The sequence below is a fragment of the Oncorhynchus nerka genome, linkage group LG10 (assembly GCF_034236695.1).
Source record: "Oncorhynchus nerka isolate Pitt River linkage group LG10, Oner_Uvic_2.0, whole genome shotgun sequence".
NCBI lineage: Eukaryota > Metazoa > Chordata > Actinopteri > Salmoniformes > Salmonidae > Oncorhynchus > Oncorhynchus nerka.
The window spans coordinates 94681146-94702030 of NC_088405.1; the positions used below are offsets into that span (position 1 = coordinate 94681146).

A 20885-nucleotide genomic window follows, 5' to 3' on the forward strand; every position below is an offset into this window, starting at 1 on the left:
ATCAGATCCTGTGAAATGGTTTCAAAATATGTCATTTAAAACTGTCATGGAGGCTGTGAGTCCTTTCATGATCAGAAAATATACTCTTTACCCGATTCATAATGGGGGGAAAAAACTGTCAATCTGTCTAGCCAACTGTATTTGCAGTCGGCTTTGTTTTAGCGATAGAAAAAACATTGACCTAAATGAATAGTACCAACTCTCAATTGAGGGACTTATCATTAAAGACGACATTCAATCTGATATCACTTTACCGAACAATACACCGATTAAAAGCAACGTTTCCCAGGTTCGCTGAGACCACATTCACAGTAAATGCGTTATAGGTTTGCTCAATCAAAAAAAATGAAAACGACAGTAAAGCAGTCAAGATTGAATCATGGCCTTCAGTCATTTAATGGCTGACCTTTGTAGAAAATACATCAGTTTAGTGTAGCTCGTGACTGCCACCCGATGGACACATTAATTTAAAAGATTCATTCGGGAACCTGCAGTTACACAGCCCCATCGTGTGACTGATTGTATACTGTTACTGGGGGGTGTAATGATGTTGAGTGAGTTCATTGAAGACCGATGCCAGAGATTAAAATGGTTTTTATAAAAAAATGTAGAGTTTATTATGATAAATACACTCCAGGTTTGTAAATACTATTTTTATTTTAATTATAACATAATATGAGAATGTCTATTCTAGCAGAGTGAACCCATCCCATTGAAAACAAAATCGACACCCAAATTAAACAAGACAGTTCTATGAGACATTACACGTAACGAAAATCAGACTTTGCACTTGTGTTTGGCAAACAGAAAAGACCCATTAGCGACATCAGTCTCCACAGACTGTGTTTATGGATGTGTTGATGCACCGTGAAGCTGTGCTGAAGATGACCGTCTGTCCCCGTAGAGAGGTAATGATCAGGCTTATGTCTTAACAGCGGTGTCTCTGGATTTGTAGATCACTCCTCTGCTCTTCAGCTCTCTCACCACCCCTGCAGGACAGAAATAAGAGCAATGTTGAGAGAGACAAAGAGACACAGAGAGAGAGACAAAGAGACACACACACAGAGAGAGAGACAAAGAGAGAGACAAAGAGACACCGAGAGAGAGACAAAGAGAGAGAGACAAAGAGACACAGAGAGAGAGAGAGACAAAGAGACACACACACAGAGAGACAAAGACAAAGAGACACACACACAGAGAGACAAAGAGAGAGACAGACAAAGAGACACACACACAGAGAGAGAGACAAAGAGACAGAGAGAGACAGACAAAGAGACAGAGACAAAGAGACAGACACAGAGAGAGAGACAAAGAGAGAGACAAAGAGACACACACACAGAGAGAGACAAAGAGAGAGACAGACAAAGAGACACACACACAGAGAGAGAGACAAAGAGACAGAGAGAGAGACAGACAGACAGACAGAGTAGATGGGATTCAATGACAGCAGCTTGAGAACCCAAGAGGATTCTGCAGTTTGTTTCCTGATTTTTGAACACATATGCCAACATTTTCTCAATGGCTCCTATAGTAGATGGTTGAGAAAACACGCTGCCTTTGAACGTGACATACCTGGAGGTAACCGCCCTGTCACCGTCACAGCATAGACACCAGGCTTGAAGTTACCTGAACAGGAAAAGAGAAATACAAAACAGCACTAGAACATTATAGGTGGTCCTGTATGAGTCAGAGCAGACAAGGTAAACATCTGTTGTTCTGTCCCTGAACAAGGCTGTTAACCCACTGTTCCTAGGCCATCATCATAAATTATAATTTGTTCTTAACTGACTTGCCAAGTTAAATAAAGGTGATATAAAAAATACTTCAAGGAAACGTTTGAAAGAAAGTCATATACCAACAGGATAACCTATGACAACAAACTTACTGATTCTTTGCCACTTGGCCACCCAGCTGTCCTCGGGGCTCATCTGAGCTATGACCCTGTAAACAGAGATCGAATGCTTTAGCAATTAGCCCACACTTGCTGTCCGGAACTGGCACTAAATCATCAATATGTCATCAATTACAAGTAGAGAACTTTACCCATCAAACGAGGAACTTGTACACTCGTAGACCATCTCTCGATTCCCCTTCATCTGAAGGTACGACTCACAGTTGTCACAGCCATCATATTCAAACTGGTCAATAGTCTGTGTGGGGACAGGAGAAATATGGATTCAATGAATACACATGGAAAACTGGTTAGCTAGTCATGTTAGCACGTTACACAAACATTTCAGCAAACGTTACGTTTAATAGATAGTAGCGAACTTTTTAAAACGTTTCGTTCGATAAATTGTAAGTAGCTAAGACAACCTCTCAGAGTAAGTTATGGTCTACAAATGTATGCCACTGCCAGTTGAAGAAAGCAGATGGTCAGCTTTGCTAACGTTAGCTTGCTAGTATTTACCTTCACAAGAGAGCACAGAAGACATGCCCGCAAATGGCGGAGGTCCTTAGGACAAGTTTCCAACGCCATCAAGAAAATAGCAGCTGATATTTGAGAAATATATCTGTAAAAGCTATAAAATAAAAGCTTTTCAAAGGCGTTGTTTTGATTTTCACCGCTGTTAAACTGGCAAGATGAAATAAGTACTTCCGGGTTACGGGTCACAGTTTTTTTGGACGCTTAGTTTTGAGTTTTAATTTCCCGTGCACAGTGAAATGCCTTTCTTGCAATCCCTAAAACCAACAATGCAGTAATCAATAACATAGTAGTACAACAAAAATAACACAAGGTATAACAAAAACACACGATAAATAAACATACGAAAAACAGAAAGTAAGTTAGTATAAGAGTATACTTAAAACATTAGGAACAACTTCCAATGCTTCCAACGGTTGTGTCAAGTTGGCTGGATGTCCTTTGGGTGGTGGACCGTTCTTGATACACAAGGGAGTATGAGAAACGCAGCAGTTCGAATAAATAAAAATCAGTTCTTGACACAAACCATTCCAGTGTCTAATTGCTATATTGTAATTACTTTGCCACCATGGACCTATTTATTGCCTTTACCTCCATTATCTTACCTCATTTGCACACACTGTATATAGACTTTTTCTACTGTATTATTGACTGTATGTTTGTTTTACTCCATGTGTTGTTGTTTGTGTCGCACTGCTTTGCTTTATCTTGGCCAGGTCACAGGTGTAAATGAGAACCTTGTTCTCAACTAAGCCTAAATGCTTAAATAAAGGTGAAATTAAAAAGTAAAAAGGCATTTAAATACTTTGATTGCCCGTTCACCCTCTGAATGGCACATATACAGAATCCATGTCTTCTTCTATGGTATATTGGCGATCATATGATTTTACACAAAAAAACAAAAAAAACACAAATGAAAAAATCACATTTAAAAAAAAATCACTCAAACAACTTTTCAGTTAAAAATAAATAAAACAGATCTGATCCCAGTACAGGCTCAACCTGAGAGGGTGGGTCTTCCGGCTCCAGTACCCTTTACAAGTCTTCTGAAGTAAAGTCCCCAAAATCTTCAGCTGCAGCTACAATAATGTCTAGTTTATTCGACTTCTTTGAGACTTGTACATAACTTATAACTGTGGAAATGAACGCAACGAAAATCCACTTTAACACACAAGGTATCTTGTGTCTGGCAGCAAACATTTAGTACAGGCTGTGATGCTGTAGCATCTTCACTGGCATCATTTGTTTTCTCAATTATTTTAAATCGCCTCCGCATCGGAGATTCGATTGACCGCTCTAACTTTTGCCACCTCGATTTCCTTCTCCCTTACAGAGCACTCCAGGAACTCAGGATCATGATCCCCAATCGCAACACTGTCGTCCTTTTACCTACCCTTCCTTCAGTATACTCTGTTCGTCTACACACACTTGAAACATGGCCAAATCCTTTACGATTCTTAGTGGTTTGGGGATAAAAGCTCTTATGGCGTATCTTCCAATAACCAAGCTTCACATAGTTATTTGTTCTTTATCATAAAAAAAACAACAGGACCGATAGACTTTCTTCTTTTCTCCATTCACCCAGCGGGTCAGACGCCGGGCACCAACCACTCCAGGAATTCTCTTCAGGTTTTCAACTTGAACATCTCCTTTGAAGGGTGCTCTATACCAAAGTTCAAAACACAAAACTTCTGTTGTTCCCATTCTTTTGAGGCCCACTGTAATCAAATCAAATCAAGTGTATTTATATAGCCCTTCGTACATCAGCTGATATCTCAAAGTGCTGTACAGAAACCCAGCCTAAAACCCCAAACAGCAAGCAATGCAGGTGTAGAAGCACAATCTTCCTCTGTTCTTCAGAAATACAATTCGTCGAAATAAGACCACTCCTGGATCACTCTTGACAGAATCCATTTCTTCAAGAGCATACTTCACCATTTGACATATCAAAACGGGTTTCCCAAATATGCATCTCAACAAGAAGCGATTCATTATCATAGGGTCGGCAGGGTAGCCTAGTGGTTAGAGCGTTGGACTAGTAACCGGAAGGTTGCAAGTTCAAATCCCCGAACTGACAAGGTACAAATCTGTTGTTCTGCCCCTGAACAAGGCAGTTAACCCACTGTTCCTAGGCCGTCACTGAAAATAAGAATTTGTTCTTAACTGACTTGCCTAGTTAAATAAAAAATCAAATTTACACACGTATCCTTCACTCCAATTTCATTTTTGTTGGTCACGCCCTGACCTTAGTTATTTATGTAGTATGTGTTATGTTGGTCAGGTCAGGGTGTGACGAGGGCGGGTATGTGTGTTTTTGTCCAGTCTAGGGTTTTTGTATATCTATGGGTTTTTTGTATGTCTAGGGTAATGTAGGTCTATGGTGGCCTGAATTGGTTCCCAATCAGAGGCAGCTGTTTATCGTTGTCTCTGATTGGAGATCCTATTTAGGTTGCCATTTGCCATCTTGGTTTTGTGGGTTATTGCCTGTCAGCACTCGGTGTATATAGCGTTGTTTTGTTTAGTGTTCTTTCTTTATTAAAGGAAGTATGTATTCATATCATGCTGCGCCTTGGTCTCATCAATATGACAACCGTGACAGAATAACCCACCAAATAAGGACCAAGCAGCGTGTGAATGAGGAGCGGACATTCTGGGCCCGGGAGAAAGATGATTGGAGGACATCCTGGACCTGGGAGGAGGTGATGTCAGGGGACAAGACCCTGCCATGGAAGCAGGTGGAGATAGCGCGGGAGGAAAGGCGATGATACGAGGAGTCAAGGCAACCACAGAAACCCCAATAATATTTTTGGGGGGGGCACATGGAGCAGTTGGTGGAGCCGAGGAGTAAACAAGAGCCAGTCTGAGAAAAGAAGGAGGATTTGGAGGAGAGAGAAATGGGGGAGTTGTTGAGTTGGTGGAGGATGCACGGATTATGAATAAAAGAATGTGTTGTCAGTTTGGTGCCACCTGAGTCAGCTCTCCGTACTCGTAATGAAACGTGTGTTAAAGTTTTGGAACAATTGATGCCGGCTATACACACCAGGTCTGGTGGTACTTTCAAAACCCAATGCGTCCTGTGCCAACTCCTCACACTCTCAAGTGTGCTTTCCCAGTCCAGTATGTCCTGTACTCGCCCTGAGGTGCGTGTCACCAGCCCGGTACCACCAGTACCGGCACCACGCATCAGGCCTCCAGTGCACCTCCAGGATCCAGTATGCCCGGTTCCTCCTCCCCGCACTCGCCTTGAGGTGCGTGTCACCAGCCAAGTACCACCAGTGCCGGCACCAGGCCTACAGTGCGCCTCGGCAGTCCAGAGCGTCCGGCGACAGTTCACAGACCGGAACCTCCGGCGACGGTCCCCAGTCCAGAACATCCGGCGATGGTCCACGTAGGCGAGGATCCGCAGTCCAGAGCCTCCGGCGATGATGTAACAATATATTTATTCTTAGGTAATCATATAAAGGGTGCATTTTCAAGATAGCATACATAGGTCGTCGCAGGTCTGAAGATCTTCACAACTGCTTTTAATAATCTGTGCAGAATGACGAATGGCATTGATCACTGTACACCATAATTGTAGGCCTACTTTTAATTGTAGGCCTACTTTTAATGTAATTTGCCAACTGTAATCCAGGTCATTTTGGTTCTGCAATAAAATGAAGCACATGACTGTTGTATCAATAAAAGAAAATAACTGACATTCTATTCCCATTTGAACTTTGCTGTGGCTTTGAAAATGGTTGAAAGTGCAGTGATAGACATTTGGTTGGACTATCTTTTGTGTCTTTTTTGAGTGGGTGAATAATGGTTGTGATATCATTCAGCAACTTCTCAATCAAATATTACCCAATTATCCACGATGAAATAGGTTGACCACATGTCCCGGATTGTGGGGGCAGTGCCGCATCACGCAACCACCACATATGGGGTCAGTTAAAAGGCGGGGGTCCACTTTCTCCCCTAAAAACGTGACTCCTACTGGCCCAGAATCCTCTTTATCTTAACCATCGGTGCGAAAGGCTTGAACTCCGAGATCTTCACCACACCTGCCCCCTCAGGTAATTAATCCTCTTTCACTTCCAATTCACGTCCAGCGCTATTGGATTACGGCTCATTCTGTTCGTACTTGACTTCAATCCTCCTCATTACTGCTAGCTTCATCAGAAAACACATAACCTATTTCCAGCCAGAGTCGACCCGTCATTCAGAGCAGGTGTGGGGCTTGGGGCTTGCCTGTTTTGCATGTTATTTTGGCATTCATACGTTTCACATATCAGTTTGCAAACAATCTAAAAAGGAATATATAATATAATAATATATATTTGATAATATATATATATATATATATATATATATATATATCATTGAGTATCATTGAATATATATCATAAAGCTGCATACAAACATGGTCTCTTTTTTGTTTTCTTGAGTAAGGCAGCTCTAAAATGCAGGTGTTAAAACCTAGCTCAGTGTTTTCTGTGGTGGTAGGGAAAGCCAGCAGAATATACGGAGCATTGCACCATGATTGGCTCAGTGTTCTGTCACTCATGGGGACACTACATCACCGCCAAGTCTAAGAGGAGACCTCGAAAATTCTAGGCCTTTGAGGTTACATCTAATTACATTAGAAGTGCCCATCCAAGAAGGATGAAGGTCATTGGCCACAGATAAAAGGACATCAAATCACGTGATATGTACAGAAGCTTTAATTGGACTGATCATGTCAACATCATACTTTTCAAAATCTTAGCTAGCAGTCATCATCATGAATCAAGTCGACAATCTCCTGGCAAATCCTTTTCAATCTGTGTCATATGAAGAGAAATAATGAAGAGAAATTATATATAAAACGTATCGGTGCTCCTCGACCATTGGACATAAACATTACATAACAAGTTGGAAATCACAAATTCAACAGGTGGTTTGAAAGGAATCAGTGACAGTGGCTGTGTGGTCCCACATCTGGGATTAAGGGACTCTCTTTTTCCAAGTTTAAAACGATAAACAGTCAACATTGGCCATGCTGTCAATGAAGCATGATTTGTGACACGCCCATAACAACTGTTAACTCGGCAAAAACTTGACTCCAGTGAATTCAAGACAAATGGGAAGTCAGGAATAAACGAGCTCCGACTGGGAAAATACATTTTGAACGGTCATCCAACTCGGAATTGTAAATCCGGCCTCCAGTTGTTTTGAAAGCACCATAAATCCAGAGAATGCCAGACATTGATGATAAAAGGACCGCTGTGCCACCTTCCTGTTCAAGTGAGCACAGCACAACAAGGTGAGGCCAAAAAATGTTTTGAATGATGCTGCATTAATAATGTAATACGCCAGGGAGATGTGTATACTGTGGCTAAGAAAGTAATACTAAGTGTATGTTGTGTAGTTAGCTGTTAGTAGCCCATGTGCCTCACCATAAATCATTTGGTCTATTTACCCCTCTTAATTTCGCCTACTGTTCTGACTTGGTGGTGCACGTGAAGCCTGTTTTAGGAAAATGTAATCATAGAATATTGTGAGAGCTTTCATTGCCTGCTTATATGACCCATTATTTATCCTACGGTTTTGATTTGGTGTACAGGGAGAACACTGTAAAAACAGCCCATGTTATGAATTCTGTCGCTGTACATTTCAAAAGTGCTAAACAAATAGTTATATTGACTAACCGTCCTAGCTCGCTCATTAATGTCTTAATCTAAATTACAGACGGCCTCTAATACGCTTGTCGTCCCCTTATGCCATAGCTTGTACATCTCAATTGTCATTAGAAACCACATTTGTTTCAGCAAGTCAGCCATATCAACTATGTTTTTTTTTAAAGGCAGTAAATGAGGCTGAATGAAATGTTTCACTGCCAGACAAGGCTCTGCTGATAACATGGTGTAGCAGTGGTAAGATGTTGGGACTGTTGTTGGGACTCTGCTGTTGTGACAGCTTTATGTGGGCCCTAACAGTTTGTGGGCACCGTTATAGTGCAATTAATGTATTGTTTAGTGTTGTGTAGTGGCTTTGCTGGCATGCGTCACCCTTTCTTTTGTTGTTTCCACACCAAGATTTACATGCTAAAATCGCCCCTGCTTCCAGCCATCTCTTCATCGACCCTACACCTGGAATTACCCTTTCATCAGAATGTAGGACTCCTTGTTCCAGGTGTGTCCATCCTTTTCCACTACTACTTTTACTGTGCGTTTCTTGACGCTGCCATGGTAGGCTTCCCTCCCAAAAGCCGCGTCTGGAAGCCTGTCTGATGCTCTTTGCCCCTACTTTTTTTTTGTTCCTCTTTGACTTTGGCATGGTTCCTAATTTGATACCTTTTTAATTGTTGCAATAGCCTTAATCCTCAAAGCCCGTTGCTGCCGCTACAATGTACAGCACAGCAGCCCCAACAAAGACATGCACCCAAAGGTTCGGCAAAAATCGTTCTGCGCCGCACACCTTGGCCAGCTATAACAACCGAATAAACAAGCAGCAAACGAATCCCTCCACCTGTATTCAAAACAGCGAGGCGAGATTTTGTTGTTACACAATCATGAAAGCCCATTGGCTAATCAGGACTGACATACAGTGGGCTTTACAACCTTGCAGTAAGTAACAATGCAATTTGGAAAGGAACACATGCAATTTAAATTATTGTCTCCAGTTTCTAAATAAATAAATAACTGGGGGGTGGCGAAAATAATTGTGATAATAAACTTGAAGCCCAGGCACATACCCTGCCCCACTGCTATGAATTCTATCTCATGGTGTAAGCATGTTTAGGCCAGTGCTTGACTTGGACTAAAATAGGTGCTGGTACTGTTTATATTTAGGTGCAGGCACCTCCTCAATACTTTTGAGCTAATATTCTACAGGTGGAGGAACTCATGCCGAAATTGTTTTGAGGCGCAGGTACTCAGTTCCGGTGAGCTCCTGTCCAAATCAAGTACAGTGTTAAAATAGTGTTTTTGTTGTTGTGACAATCTGATTGGGTGGGCCTGGCTGCCCAGTGGGAACATAGGCTTTCAACAATTGACAGAAGTTTCATGATTTTTATTTCTGAGGGTGGATTATTTATTTTGTATTATAATTTATTTATTCTTATTTTATTATTCTTATTTGTATTTCTGGGGGTGAATTAATATTATTAACCTTAGGTTTAAAATCAGTGACAGCTCTGCGAGATCTGCCTCCAAAAACAAGATTCGGGGCGGCAGGGTAGCCTAGTGGTTAGAGCGTTGGACTAGTAACCGGAAGGTTGCAAGTTCAAACCCCCGAGCTGACAAGGTACAAATCTGTAGTTAAATAAGGTTAGATAAAAAATTCATTCAAAATTTAAAAAAAACGCTAACCTGCGTAAAGTACAAGGGTGCCAATATATTAAATCGTAATTCAACTGTAGTAATGGTGTCTCTACAAATACACTGAATCTGATTCTGAATGTGTTATAAAAACGGACCCTCTTTTTTTCCTCAACTCGGGAATACTTGTGAACGTCCATAGCGCGAGCTTCGTCTTTGATTCATCATCGCGCTCTAGGATGTTGGAACGTTTTTTTTTCGTGGAATTTGAACGGATTCTAAATCAACTGTTCCGGAATATTTTCAACGGTTCTGAGGGAGATTGATCAAAGCTATTGTGTGTTAAAACAAGACTACATATAATTACACACATTTACAGAAAATAATCACATTATGAATATTTAGCTATATACGTTGTAGTTTATTAAACTTCCGTTATTTCCGTTGACTTGCCTTAAAGTACTTGATAACCGTTTAAGCTAGTTTGATAACGAACGAGGAGCTAGCTAACGTTAGCTACAAGTAACGTTACTAAGCTAACGATGTTAGCTAGCAGTTTGCCAATTGAATCGAGAACAGAAAAAACTATTTAGATAGCTTCTTTAATTAGATATTAATATACCCTTGATAAGTTGTCACTGATTTTTGTATTTTGTTGTTTTGTTTCTCAAACAGGCGAAAATATGGAGCTCGAAGAGGAACGCCTCACCATCCCCATCAATCCCAACAATTTCCCAGCGAAATTGTGGCGTTTGGTGAATAACCCCAAAAATCGATCGATACGTTGGGATCCCTGTGGTGAGGGGTTGATAATCGACCAGCAGCTATTTGAATCAGAGCTGCTGTCACCCCAGAAACAAACGTTTGACACCACTGACCTTTTCAAAACAACCAACTTTACAAGCTTCAACCGCCAGCTGAATCTTTATGGGTTCAGGAAGGTGGTCCATGGCCCCGGGGCCTCGGAGAAGAATGATGTCTCATCTCCGATGGATGGGGTAAAACACCACTTCCACAACCCGAACTTCAAACAAGATCATCCCGAACTGCTGGTGAATCTTAAGAGGCTGACAAGCAAAAACAAGGCGAAGATGGAAGCTGGCCTAGAAGTGAACTGCCGGCCCCCAGCAAATCGTTTCCACCGACTCATGGCAAATGGTGATGGTGGTGAGGAGAGAGTTAAATTAGATAAAAGAGGTACACTCAAATTGTCAATCATACCTGTACTTTGTATTTGAAACCAAAACGAGTAGCAACTGTAATTTAATAGCAAATTACTCAAATAACATACTTTTTTGTGCCATACATAATTTTTTGTGCCATAACTTGTGTGCCGTAACCTCTCAGCCATGATACTCATGATATTGCTGTCATTCAATGTTTCTACAGGTTCCATGTTTGTTGGTCAGGTAAAACGACCATCTCCTTACCAACAGTACCACCAAAGCAGAACCCAGCCCATGAAGGACTATGATCGGACCCCTATCCCACCCCGCGGCTGGATCATGGGTCATGGGGATGCCCCCTCCCCCACCACCTTCTACACAGACAAGGGAATCCCCATATCTGTCATCCACCGGTTCCCTTCAGACACTTCCTGCACTGTGCAGTCCAGTCCGACTACTGTGCACATCCAGCAGGGTTCACAAAGCCTGGCAAACAACTTGATCCCACACCATGCTCAGTACCGACCTGGATTCTATTCCCCTGGTAACTATAATAAACTATACCATGGAAGCACCCATTAGTTGAATAGAGAAACACTGTGATTTCCTCATAAACAGTCATAGAAGTTTATTTATATACTTCTTGATTGTGTTTTTTTTTCAGCATCAGTGTGCCAATGCTGCCCCCCAGGCTCAATGAACTCAGACTGTCATAGTGCCCACCAGACAACTCCCTCATACTCCCATTACAGCTATTACCAGGTAGGTGGGAATCTAACTACTACCCATGAAGCAGCATGTCTGCCAATCTTTCCAGTGGGATCTAGAATTCATATGGGTGAAAATATGCGGAGCATATGAGTCAACATTTCATGCTTGAAATTTATATTTTTAATCCCATTTCTAGCCAAACTGTCCTGTGGGCTTTCTGTATCCTGGCAATCAAAACCAGGACTGGCAGAGCAGTGAAACCCAGGAGACCAAGAAGAGCGATGTCAACCTGGACACAGTCTTCCAGCTAGTGGACGAGTTGCACCACAATTCCCCCAAAATACGCATGGTCAAAGTGGAGACCCCAGAGCGCCAGCAGCCAGTCCTGTCCACCTCTACATCATCAGGGCCCCAGCCCATCACCACCATACACAGCTCCCCTCACACAGTCACTGTCTCCTCCCAGCTTGACTCCTCTTTTAACTCCAGCCCAGTGACTTCACGCGGGCCCATCATTATAGCAGTCCCGGGGAACGTTCCTCCTCAGGGAATAGCCATCACTGTCGGTGGTCCCAAGGCTGAGCAAGCAGTGAAGAGGGAGGACAAACCTGTGTCTGTGGATGCCTATCAGAAGGTAAGCTAGCTTAGTTTTGTAAAAACCTGTCACATGGAGGCTATATCTACCAGAATCAGAATCACTTTATTTGCCAAGTACATTTACACATACCTGGAATTTGAATAGGTGCTGCCAGAAATAGACAAATGTATCGACAGAGAAATGTACACAAAGTCAACATACATAATTATACAATATAAATACCTCAAACATACAACTATAGAGTATAGACTGATTTACAGTGAGGATATACAATTTACAAAACCAGCGTATTTATAACTGTGAGTGGAAAGAGAAAGCAAAAATACTCAGTCCTTATGACTTAGTAATCAACTTAATTATTAAACAGGTATGGTATGGATGGTCATCAGCGGTCCTGATGAGCTCTGTTGTATAATAGGAGATGGATCATGCTATGATTTCCCCAGTGCCCTGAGGAAGCATCAGAGTACATCACCAAGGTGAAGGAGATCCAGGTGTTGGACTCAGACGTCTGCAGTGTTCTACATGATGTTACTGTCTGCAGCCTCAGCCTGGAGAACAAGCACCAGACAGCAAACTAAATCTCCTGGTAAGACAACTATCTACTTAAACTTCTGCATAATCCTTGCTGCTGCTATCTTGGCCCTTGTAAAAGAGATTCTATATCTTAATGGGACTTTCCTTGGTAAATAAAAAAAATAGGCAGAGGATCTCCCGATCTCCCGGAGATGAAGATTCATATCAAGTTCAATGCATGTGTTTCTTTACATCCATTTCACGTGCCGGTTTTTGTGGCGCCCCCCGTTCACATTTCTCATTGTCAATCGTACTATGCTATTATATTCAGTTCTGTTTTATGTTGTTAGAATACTATCGTTGTGATCTTGCAGACAATGATTTAGCTTTGATCTAACGTAATTAAACGAGCTTCACCATTCGCTAGAGTAGCCTGTGCGTAAGATAGAGAGTCCTGCACATGCACAGACGCTGTTGGGACCTTTAGCTGTTGGGAAGAAGGGTCCAGAGAAGTCTGATCCGCAGCCTCTCTGTTTTAATAAAACAATACACCGTCATGTCAACGGTGAGGGATAGATCAGGGGGATCATGACAAAATTAATGTACACATTTTAATTTCATCTTTTAGATCTGAACTTGTTGGTTGAAGTGGCATGCACGCAAGAATGTTGACCATAGTCGGACCAGGATGTCCCAAGTTTTCAGTTTTGCTACTCATGCTCAAGTCTGAATTTGCTGTAGCTTCTTGTTGAAATACGTTTACCTATGTTACTTGTATGTCACTGATAAAGAAATATATATTTTCCTGATAGTACACATATTGGACATTGTACATAATTCAGCCCTGTTCTAATTTATTCTTATTTATATGATAACCTTTACAGCATTTTAATTGGCATATGACAGTTTTATTCTGAATGCTTAATCTTGGAATTAATTCATGCATACCAAGATTTATTTGTAATTTTTAGGTTAAAGAACAAGTACCTTTTAATGTTTATTCCTCATTTGTTTTAGTTTGACACCAAAAAGTTTGTCTGTTTTAACCGTTAATTATTTTTAAAATAATTTCTGACTTCTGGACATGATATAATTGGTTTATAATGTTAAAAGATTATTATGATTAAAATGTGATATAATTCAGAGGTTCTTTGCGTTTCATTTCTTGCATCTTGTTGTTTGTATGGAGGCCTCAAAAGTGGGCTACAGTCTACTGGTAAAGGGTCCATTCCGGGATCTTTTATCTATTGTTAAAGGAGATGAAAAAGTGACGCCAGGCTGTTACCAGTGTTGTCAGCTGGAGGGCGCCCGGTGTCGTCTGTGTTGGAAGTGCAGCTCCACCCTCGGTGACAGGCAGTCAGTCAGCAGGTAGACAGACACAGTCGATGAGATCCCAGGGGAGGGAGACTCGACATGCTTCAGGACTTAGTAAATGTACACTCGTGTCTTTTTGAAACTTTTTGAAATGTGTATGACCAATATTAGTGTTTTAACGACTCGCGTTTAAGCGATTATACATTTGTTAAATCTTTATTTTCAGTACCTCTTTTAATACTGAAGTTTATATTATATTTGTTTAAGCAGCAGCGGGAAGGATCTATTTTCAGAATTGTTACAACTTTCAGACGTGGAACTCGGGGAAAATACTTTTTTGGAGGCTGCCAAGGAGCGAACAGGTTTTAGATGCGTAGCAACTTTAGTGGGCGATAGACATAATTTGGGCTGCAGAAACGAAACGAGATGTATATTCCTAATTAATTAACTAGTTGCATGTTAAGCAACTAATGCAACGATTCCATTGGATTAGTTTAACTTTTCAAGAGTCCGGAAATCTCCGTTGTCAACTTTACAGTGGCATTTTTGTCAAAGATTGTCGCTACGGAGCCTATGAAAGTTACTCTTGCATTTTCGTCGTTTACTGTATTGTCGCCTTTCATCGTGGAATCCGTCATCAACAAACATCAACCTGACTTTGTTCCTCTTGGTTTCTGAAACCCCTGGGTGGGGATATCGTCACAATATCCTATCCAGCGTAAAGAGTCGGGGATTTGCTTTTTAGGTATTTGACAACTTGTTGCATCTGGAGCCCCTCTGCCAGATTTGACTCTTTTTTTTCTTGCTCTGGAAATGGAATAGCGGTACATTGGATACACTTTGGTTTTAAATCAGGCAATTTGTAGAATGTCTATAGTGGGTTGGGCACGAATTAAAGTTCAAACATTGTTGCAAAATGTTTATTGAAATCTTGCCAGTGGTTGAAGATTACAAGAGCCGCCGTGTGCCCGGACTGAACCGATCTGTCTATGATAACTTTAACAAGCACGTTGAAAACGAGGACCGGGCCGCTGTTTATCTCATGTAAGGAGCTCGTGCTGTATGTGAACGGTGAACTAAATGTAAAGTCTATTCAACTATAAGCGACGCAATTTCAATTATTGATTTGATGTTGTCGAACTTGTGCATGCAATGTTTGGCCTCTCCTGTTAGTGATACCGGTTAACACACATGATCTAAATCTGATCTTATTAGCCTAAGTATGTTATATTTATTTGATGGTTAGCAATTCCATAATTTAGAAGCAAACGTTCAGATTTTTTTCTTATCAGTGAATATGAAGACTACTTTACTTGGCGTGTTTAATAACTGTTTTTACCTGGAACAAACGTTCAAAGCCGGATAAAAATTCATTACAAAATCACAAGACAACACGGCAGTCCGTGAGCCTTAACACTTTGGATAAAACCCTCTATTTCGAGTCGTTTTCACGGGTTTCTACCATTTCTAACCCATAAAGCAGAGGACCAGCGCTGGGCCATATATTTCTTGTCCTGAATCAACATTGGTGGTTACCAGCTTTTGAAGTCCACGATGTACACCCGGAGCCCGCCGCTACAGCCGATCCAATGATCGTTCTCCAGCGGCGACTGGCCGGGCTCTGGCCGTGGCTGCTCATGGCGGCCCTGCAGGTGGTGTTTGGCCAGACGGGCCTGGAGCTGGCGGCGGCCGTCGAGACGGAGCGCTCAGCCCTCAGGGCTGTCATCAAGGTGACACTGCTGAGACCCGAGCCAACGGGGAAACCCATCACTCTGGAAGGGCTGTTTGTCGGAGGGAGCGCCGGCTCTGCAGAGGGGAAGCTCATGCAGGTACGTGTCACGTCATAAAGGTTCCCAGGTCCACCTGATCATATGCAGTGCAATTCAAGTCGAGTGCATACTGGCTACCTTTTCTAGTTTGGCTTTCAATAACTATTTGGTAATACATTTTCCAAAGTGTGGTTATTGGCCTAAAATACCCCATGCATCTTTAATCAGTTATGTCACATTGATTCAGTCCGTTGAGATACAGTATGTTGTGTTATAGGTCTGGTAGGCCATTGGACTGTGTCTGGTATAGATGCTGTAAAGTGGTGAATGGAAATGCCATGGGAAAGATGCTTATTTAATACTATTTTGAAGTAAAAATCTGTGTATAATTCTTGGATGGATGTCAACCCCAATATACAGTTCATGTCATCATCACCAATCAACAGCATTCCATTTAAAATGACTATCATCACCACTATGCTACCAGTTTATAAGAACGGGAGTTAGCATTTTGCAGTCACTTATTCTAAACCTGAAAAGGGACAAGTTCTAAATGTTATGCAGGAAAAACTATCAATACACTATATGGCCATTAAAATGTTCGTTGGAACATCTCATTCCTAAATCATGGGCATTAAAATGGTGTTGGTCTCCCTTTTGCTGCATCAACAGCCTCCACTTCTGGGAAGACTTTCCACTAGATGTTGAAACATTGCTTTGGGGACTTCAGCCACAAGAGCTTTAGTGAGGTCGGGCACTGATGTTGGGTGATTAGGCCTGGCTCGCATACAGCGTTCCAATTCATCCCAAAGGTGTTCGATGGGGTTGAGATCAGGGCTATGTGCAGGGCAGTCAAGTTTTTCCACACCGATCTCAACAAACCATTTCAGTACGGACCACGCTTTGTCATGCGGAAACAGGAAAGGACCTTCCCCAAACTGTTGCCACAAAGTTGGAAGCACAGAATCGCAGTGGTGGAAAAATAACCCAATTGTCATACTTCAGTAAAAGCAAAGTTAGAAAATGACTCAAGTAAAAGTAAAAGTATAAATCATTTCAAATTCCTTATATTAAGCAAACCAGACGGTAGCATTCTCCTGGCATCCGCCAAACCCAGATTTGTCCGTCGGACTGCCAGACAATGAAGCGTGATTCATCACTCTAGAGAACACGTTTCCACTACACCAGAGTCCAAAAGCGGTGGGCTTTACACCACTCCAGCCGACTCTTGGCGTTGCGCATGGTGATCTTAGGCTTGTGTGCGGCTGCAATGCCATGAAACCCATTTCATGAAGCTTTGACAAACAGTTCTCGTGCTGATGTTGCTTCCATAGGCCGTTTGGAACTCGGTAGTGTGTGTTGCAACCCGGGACAGAAGATTTTTACGTGCTTCAGCTGTCTCGTTCTGTGATCTTGTGTGGCCTACCACTTCATGGCTGAGCCGTTGTTGCTCCTGGACGTTTCCACTTCACAATAACAGCACTTACAGTTGACCGAAGAAGCTCTAGCTGGGCAGAAATTTGCAGAACAGATTTTTTGAAAAGGTGGCATCCTATGATGGTGCAAATGTTTGTCTATAGAGATTGCATGGCTGTGTGCTTGATTTTATACACCTGTCAGCAACGGGTGTGGCTGAGATAGCCGAATCAACTAATTTGAAGGGGTGTCCACACACTTTTGGGTACGTAGTGTATATCCAAATCAGACTTAAATAACCACATTGTGTGCCTGTTACAATACATAAATCATGATGGATTTGACTTATATCCACTTAGTTAGATCAGTTGACTATTGGTTGACTATGCCAATCCAACGTCCTTCTAATCCCCCACAGTCTGCGTTCCATTGACGTTGTTACTGAATCTGATTCGCATCAAGAGCACCACAGGCATCATGCCCCCGTTTGAGCTGATGGTTATGGCTTGTTTTAACCATGTTTTCCACCCTGGCTCGCTTGACTTTGGCACGTTCACCTTGGCAAACTGACGTTAACACTCCCAAACCACCAAAGAACCCCCCCATAAGACAAACGGGGTTCAATCTCAGGCCAGCTTTTTTTGTAATCTTGTCGATCTCAGTCACTATAATGTAATAAGTTATTGATCAGCTAGACCTATAATGCTGTCGCTATAGTGGAAGCTGCCTTTGTTATTACTCGTTGTTATGCTGTTTTGTGTGATGACAGAATATCAACATTCTTCCGGGAAACAATAGTGTTGACATACAATACATATTTCTATTTTTATTGTTTTTCTTCCTGCCTGCCGATACCCTACTGGTTAAGGGGTTAGAGTGCCGACTTCTCCACCCAAACATTTTATCAAGCTGATAGATTTCTAGTTACCTAAATTATTAGAGCCAGCCAAGTTCTGAAGTTGCTGGAAAAACTCCCCATTTTAATATTTCATACTGAACATAGGGATTAAACATCAAACCATGCATTCCATGCATGTTCAATAGTCAAGATCAAAAGCTGCATTTAAAAACCGTGTATGTATCATTTACTCATGCCCTTACTGGGCAGAATGGACATGCCAAAACCATAGGCATACATGTACAGTAAAAATGACAGTAAAGACCACATCTTCCCTCTCCAACTATTCTTCAAGCCAGGCCCCTCACTCTGTGGTGCATAGTTTTTCCACCCTGTGGTGTGTAGTTTTTCCACTCTGTGGTGCGTAGTTTTTCCACTCTGTGGTGCGTAGTTTTTCCACTCTGTGGTGCGTAGTTTTTCCACTCTGTGGTGCGTAGTTTTTCCACTCTGTGGTGCGTAGTTTTTCCACTCTGTGGTGCGTAGTTTTTCCACTCTGTGGTGCGTAGTTTTTCCACTCTGTGGTGCGTAGTTTTTCCACTCTGTGGTGCGTAGTTTTTCCACTCTGTGGTGCGTAGTTTTTCTCACTCTGTGGTGCGTAGTTTTTCTCACTCTGTGGTGCGTAGTTTTTCCACTCTGTGGTGCGTAGTTTTTCCACTCTGTGGTGCGTAGTTTTCTCACTCTGTGGTGCGTAGTTTTCTCACTCTGTGGTGCGTAGTTTTTCTCACTCTGTGGTGCGTAGTTTTTCTCACTCTGTGGTGCGTAGTTTTTCCACTCTGTGGTGCGTAGTTTTTCCACTCTGTGGTGCGTAGTTTTTCTCACTCTGTGGTGCGTAGTTTTTCTCACTCTGTGGTGCGTAGTTTTTCCACTCTGTGGTGCGTAGTTTTTCCACTCTGTGGTGCGTAGTTTTTCTCACTCTGTGGTGCGTAGTTTTTCCACTCTGTGGTGCGTAGTTTTTCTCACTCTGTGGTGCGTAGTTTTTCCACTCTGTGGTGCGTAGTTTTTCCACTCTGTGGTGCGTAGTTTTTCCACTCTGTGGTGCGTAGTTTTTCTCACTCTGTGGTGCGTAATTTTTCTCACTCTGTGGTGCGTAGTTTTTCTCACTCTGTGGTGCGTAGTTTTTCTCACTCTGTGGTGCGTAGTTTTTCTCACTCTGTGGTGCGTAGTTTTCTCATTCTCATTTTGATTCTTACATGTATTCGTGTTGTTGGGGAACTAAAGCAAGGCTAAGTCAATTTATTTCCCGATCGGAGAAGAAAGGGAGGACAGATGAGGTACTGTAGGGTCTTGTCTGTCCTCACTCACCAGGTGCAGGAGGCATTTTGAATGGATAACCAGATGCTGCAGACAGCCTTAATTGATAAGAAAGTACATGGCCTTTTCCATGGGGGAATGTCCAATATTAGACATGGTGGTGAAGAGGAGTACAGTGGATTTTATAAGAAATATATGCTCACCCTACATTTGCTTTAATGTGTGTGTGTGTGTGTGTACACGCTTGCATCCGAATGTGTGTACACTCTTAGAAAATATGGTTCCAAAAGGGTTCTTCGGCTGTCCCCGTAGGAGAACCCTTTCAAAAACCCTTTTTGGTTCAATTTAGAACCTTCTGTAGAAAGGGTTCTACATGGAACCCAAAAGGGTTCTACTTCGAACCAAAACGTGTTATTGAAAGGGTTCTCCTATGAGGACACCCAAAGGACCCTTTTTTCCCCTAAGAGTGTATGTGTGACGTTGATTCTGGATAACCTGTATTTTTAGAGCTGTGTTCCCATAGCAGTGCTGCTGAGAAGATCAGAGGAATCATTCATTTACATTGAGGCAACGAGGCCTTTCTTTCCTTATAACACTGTGTTTCTGTGATATGTCACGTCAGATCTGAGCCATAACGTTGGACTTGACCTGGAAGGAGGAGTGCATTAATTACAATGTGATAGTTTTATTATTTGTAAGAAAGTAGTTTCTAGATTCCTGTTTTACTGAGAGTGCATCCCAAAAGGCATCCTATTCTCCATATTGTCCACAACTTTTGATCAGGGCCCAAAGGACACTGGCCAAAAGTAGGACAGTTAAGTATATGGCAAATTGGGTGCCATTTGGGCTGCATGCTGGGTCTCTGTTCTACACCAGGTGACAAGGTTGATCAGAGTTGTGGAAGTGATGGCTGACATTACAGTATTTCCCTGAAGGTGTGAAGTGATCGTTAGGCTTCTGACTGCTGTTGTTCACTCAGCTCAATTTACTTACCTGGGGACGATGACAGTTCTAATCCAGCAACGATTAGATCCCTGTTTATTTTTCCTTCAGGTGAACACAAATCCCAACTCCACTCTGAGTGTAGTCTGTGATGATGGTGATGACGTTTGGCCGGCTCTGCTGGGGCCAAATGAGGTACTCTGGTCTAGGCCTGGGGTACACCACCTCTTATTGAATCAACATGTGTTCACTTCTAATTCACATCTTTGTGGCCCTCTGTAAGCACTCAAATGTTGGTGGAGTTACAGTTGAGTCAGTTGAGTTAGTTTCTTATGCTTTACCCACACGGATTGTCTGCACAGAGGCAGTATTAATCTGTGTCCAAAATTGCACACTATTCCTTATATAGTGCACTACTTTTGACCTTGTCAAAAAAAACTTGTCAAAAGTGATGCACTATATAGGAATAGGAAAGTAGTGCACTGTATAGGCCATAGGGTTCTGTTTCAGCCTCACCCTGTGCGATCCTGTGTCTTTGTTGCAGTGCAGAGTACTATTCCAACCTGGTCTCTGAGCATTTTGTATTATTCTGTATG

The 20885-nt window shown here is 42.1% G+C and overlaps 3 protein-coding genes across 3 annotated transcripts in view; 2 read left to right on the forward strand and 1 right to left on the reverse strand.

The window, feature by feature from the left end:
* Positions 1–589: 589 nt before the first annotated feature.
* supt4h1 (SPT4 homolog, DSIF elongation factor subunit) lies at positions 590–2617 on the reverse strand. The gene is made up of 5 exons (XM_029649017.2): positions 2411–2617; positions 2044–2150; positions 1886–1941; positions 1573–1626; positions 590–989 (listed from the first exon to the last, which is right to left on the reverse strand). Exons 1-5 carry the CDS (start codon positions 2477–2479, stop codon positions 922–924), a joined length of 354 nt encoding a protein of 117 aa, XP_029504877.1. The 5' UTR covers positions 2480–2617; the 3' UTR covers positions 590–921.
* A 7774-nt stretch (positions 2618–10391) lies between these two features.
* hsf5 (heat shock transcription factor family member 5) lies at positions 10392–12766 on the forward strand. Its single transcript, XM_029649018.2, has 5 exons — positions 10392–10905; positions 11098–11418; positions 11539–11636; positions 11782–12219; positions 12630–12766. Exons 1-5 carry the CDS (start codon positions 10392–10394, stop codon positions 12762–12764), a joined length of 1506 nt encoding a protein of 501 aa, XP_029504878.2. The 3' UTR covers positions 12765–12766.
* Positions 12767–14092: 1326 nt separating this feature from the next.
* LOC115144993 (E3 ubiquitin-protein ligase RNF43) overlaps positions 14093–20885 on the forward strand; it is a 203353-nt gene continuing 196560 nt past the window's right edge. Inside the window, exon 1 of the mRNA XM_065023958.1 lies at positions 14093–15842. Within this exon, the coding sequence (XP_064880030.1) occupies positions 15603–15842 (240 nt within the window). The 5' untranslated portion in view covers positions 14093–15602. The remainder of the gene's footprint in view (positions 15843–20885) is intronic.

Coding starts and splice junctions, on each gene's coding strand:
- supt4h1 (XM_029649017.2), bottom strand. CDS start 2,479: ATGGCGTTGGAAACTTGTCCTAAGGACCTCCGCCATTTGCGGGCATGT. Junction 1,942..2,043: donor ACAAGTTCCTCGTTTGATGG/GTAAAGTTCTCT, acceptor CTCTGTTTACAG/GGTCATAGCTCAGATGAGCC. Junction 1,627..1,885: donor GGCCAAGTGGCAAAGAATCA/GTAAGTTTGTTG, acceptor TTTCCTGTTCAG/GTAACTTCAAGCCTGGTGTC.
- hsf5 (XM_029649018.2), top strand. CDS start 10,392: ATGGAGCTCGAAGAGGAACGCCTCACCATCCCCATCAATCCCAACAAT. Junction 10,906..11,097: donor AGTTAAATTAGATAAAAGAG/GTACACTCAAAT, acceptor ATGTTTCTACAG/GTTCCATGTTTGTTGGTCAG. Junction 12,220..12,629: donor CTGTGGATGCCTATCAGAAG/GTAAGCTAGCTT, acceptor TGATTTCCCCAG/TGCCCTGAGGAAGCATCAGA.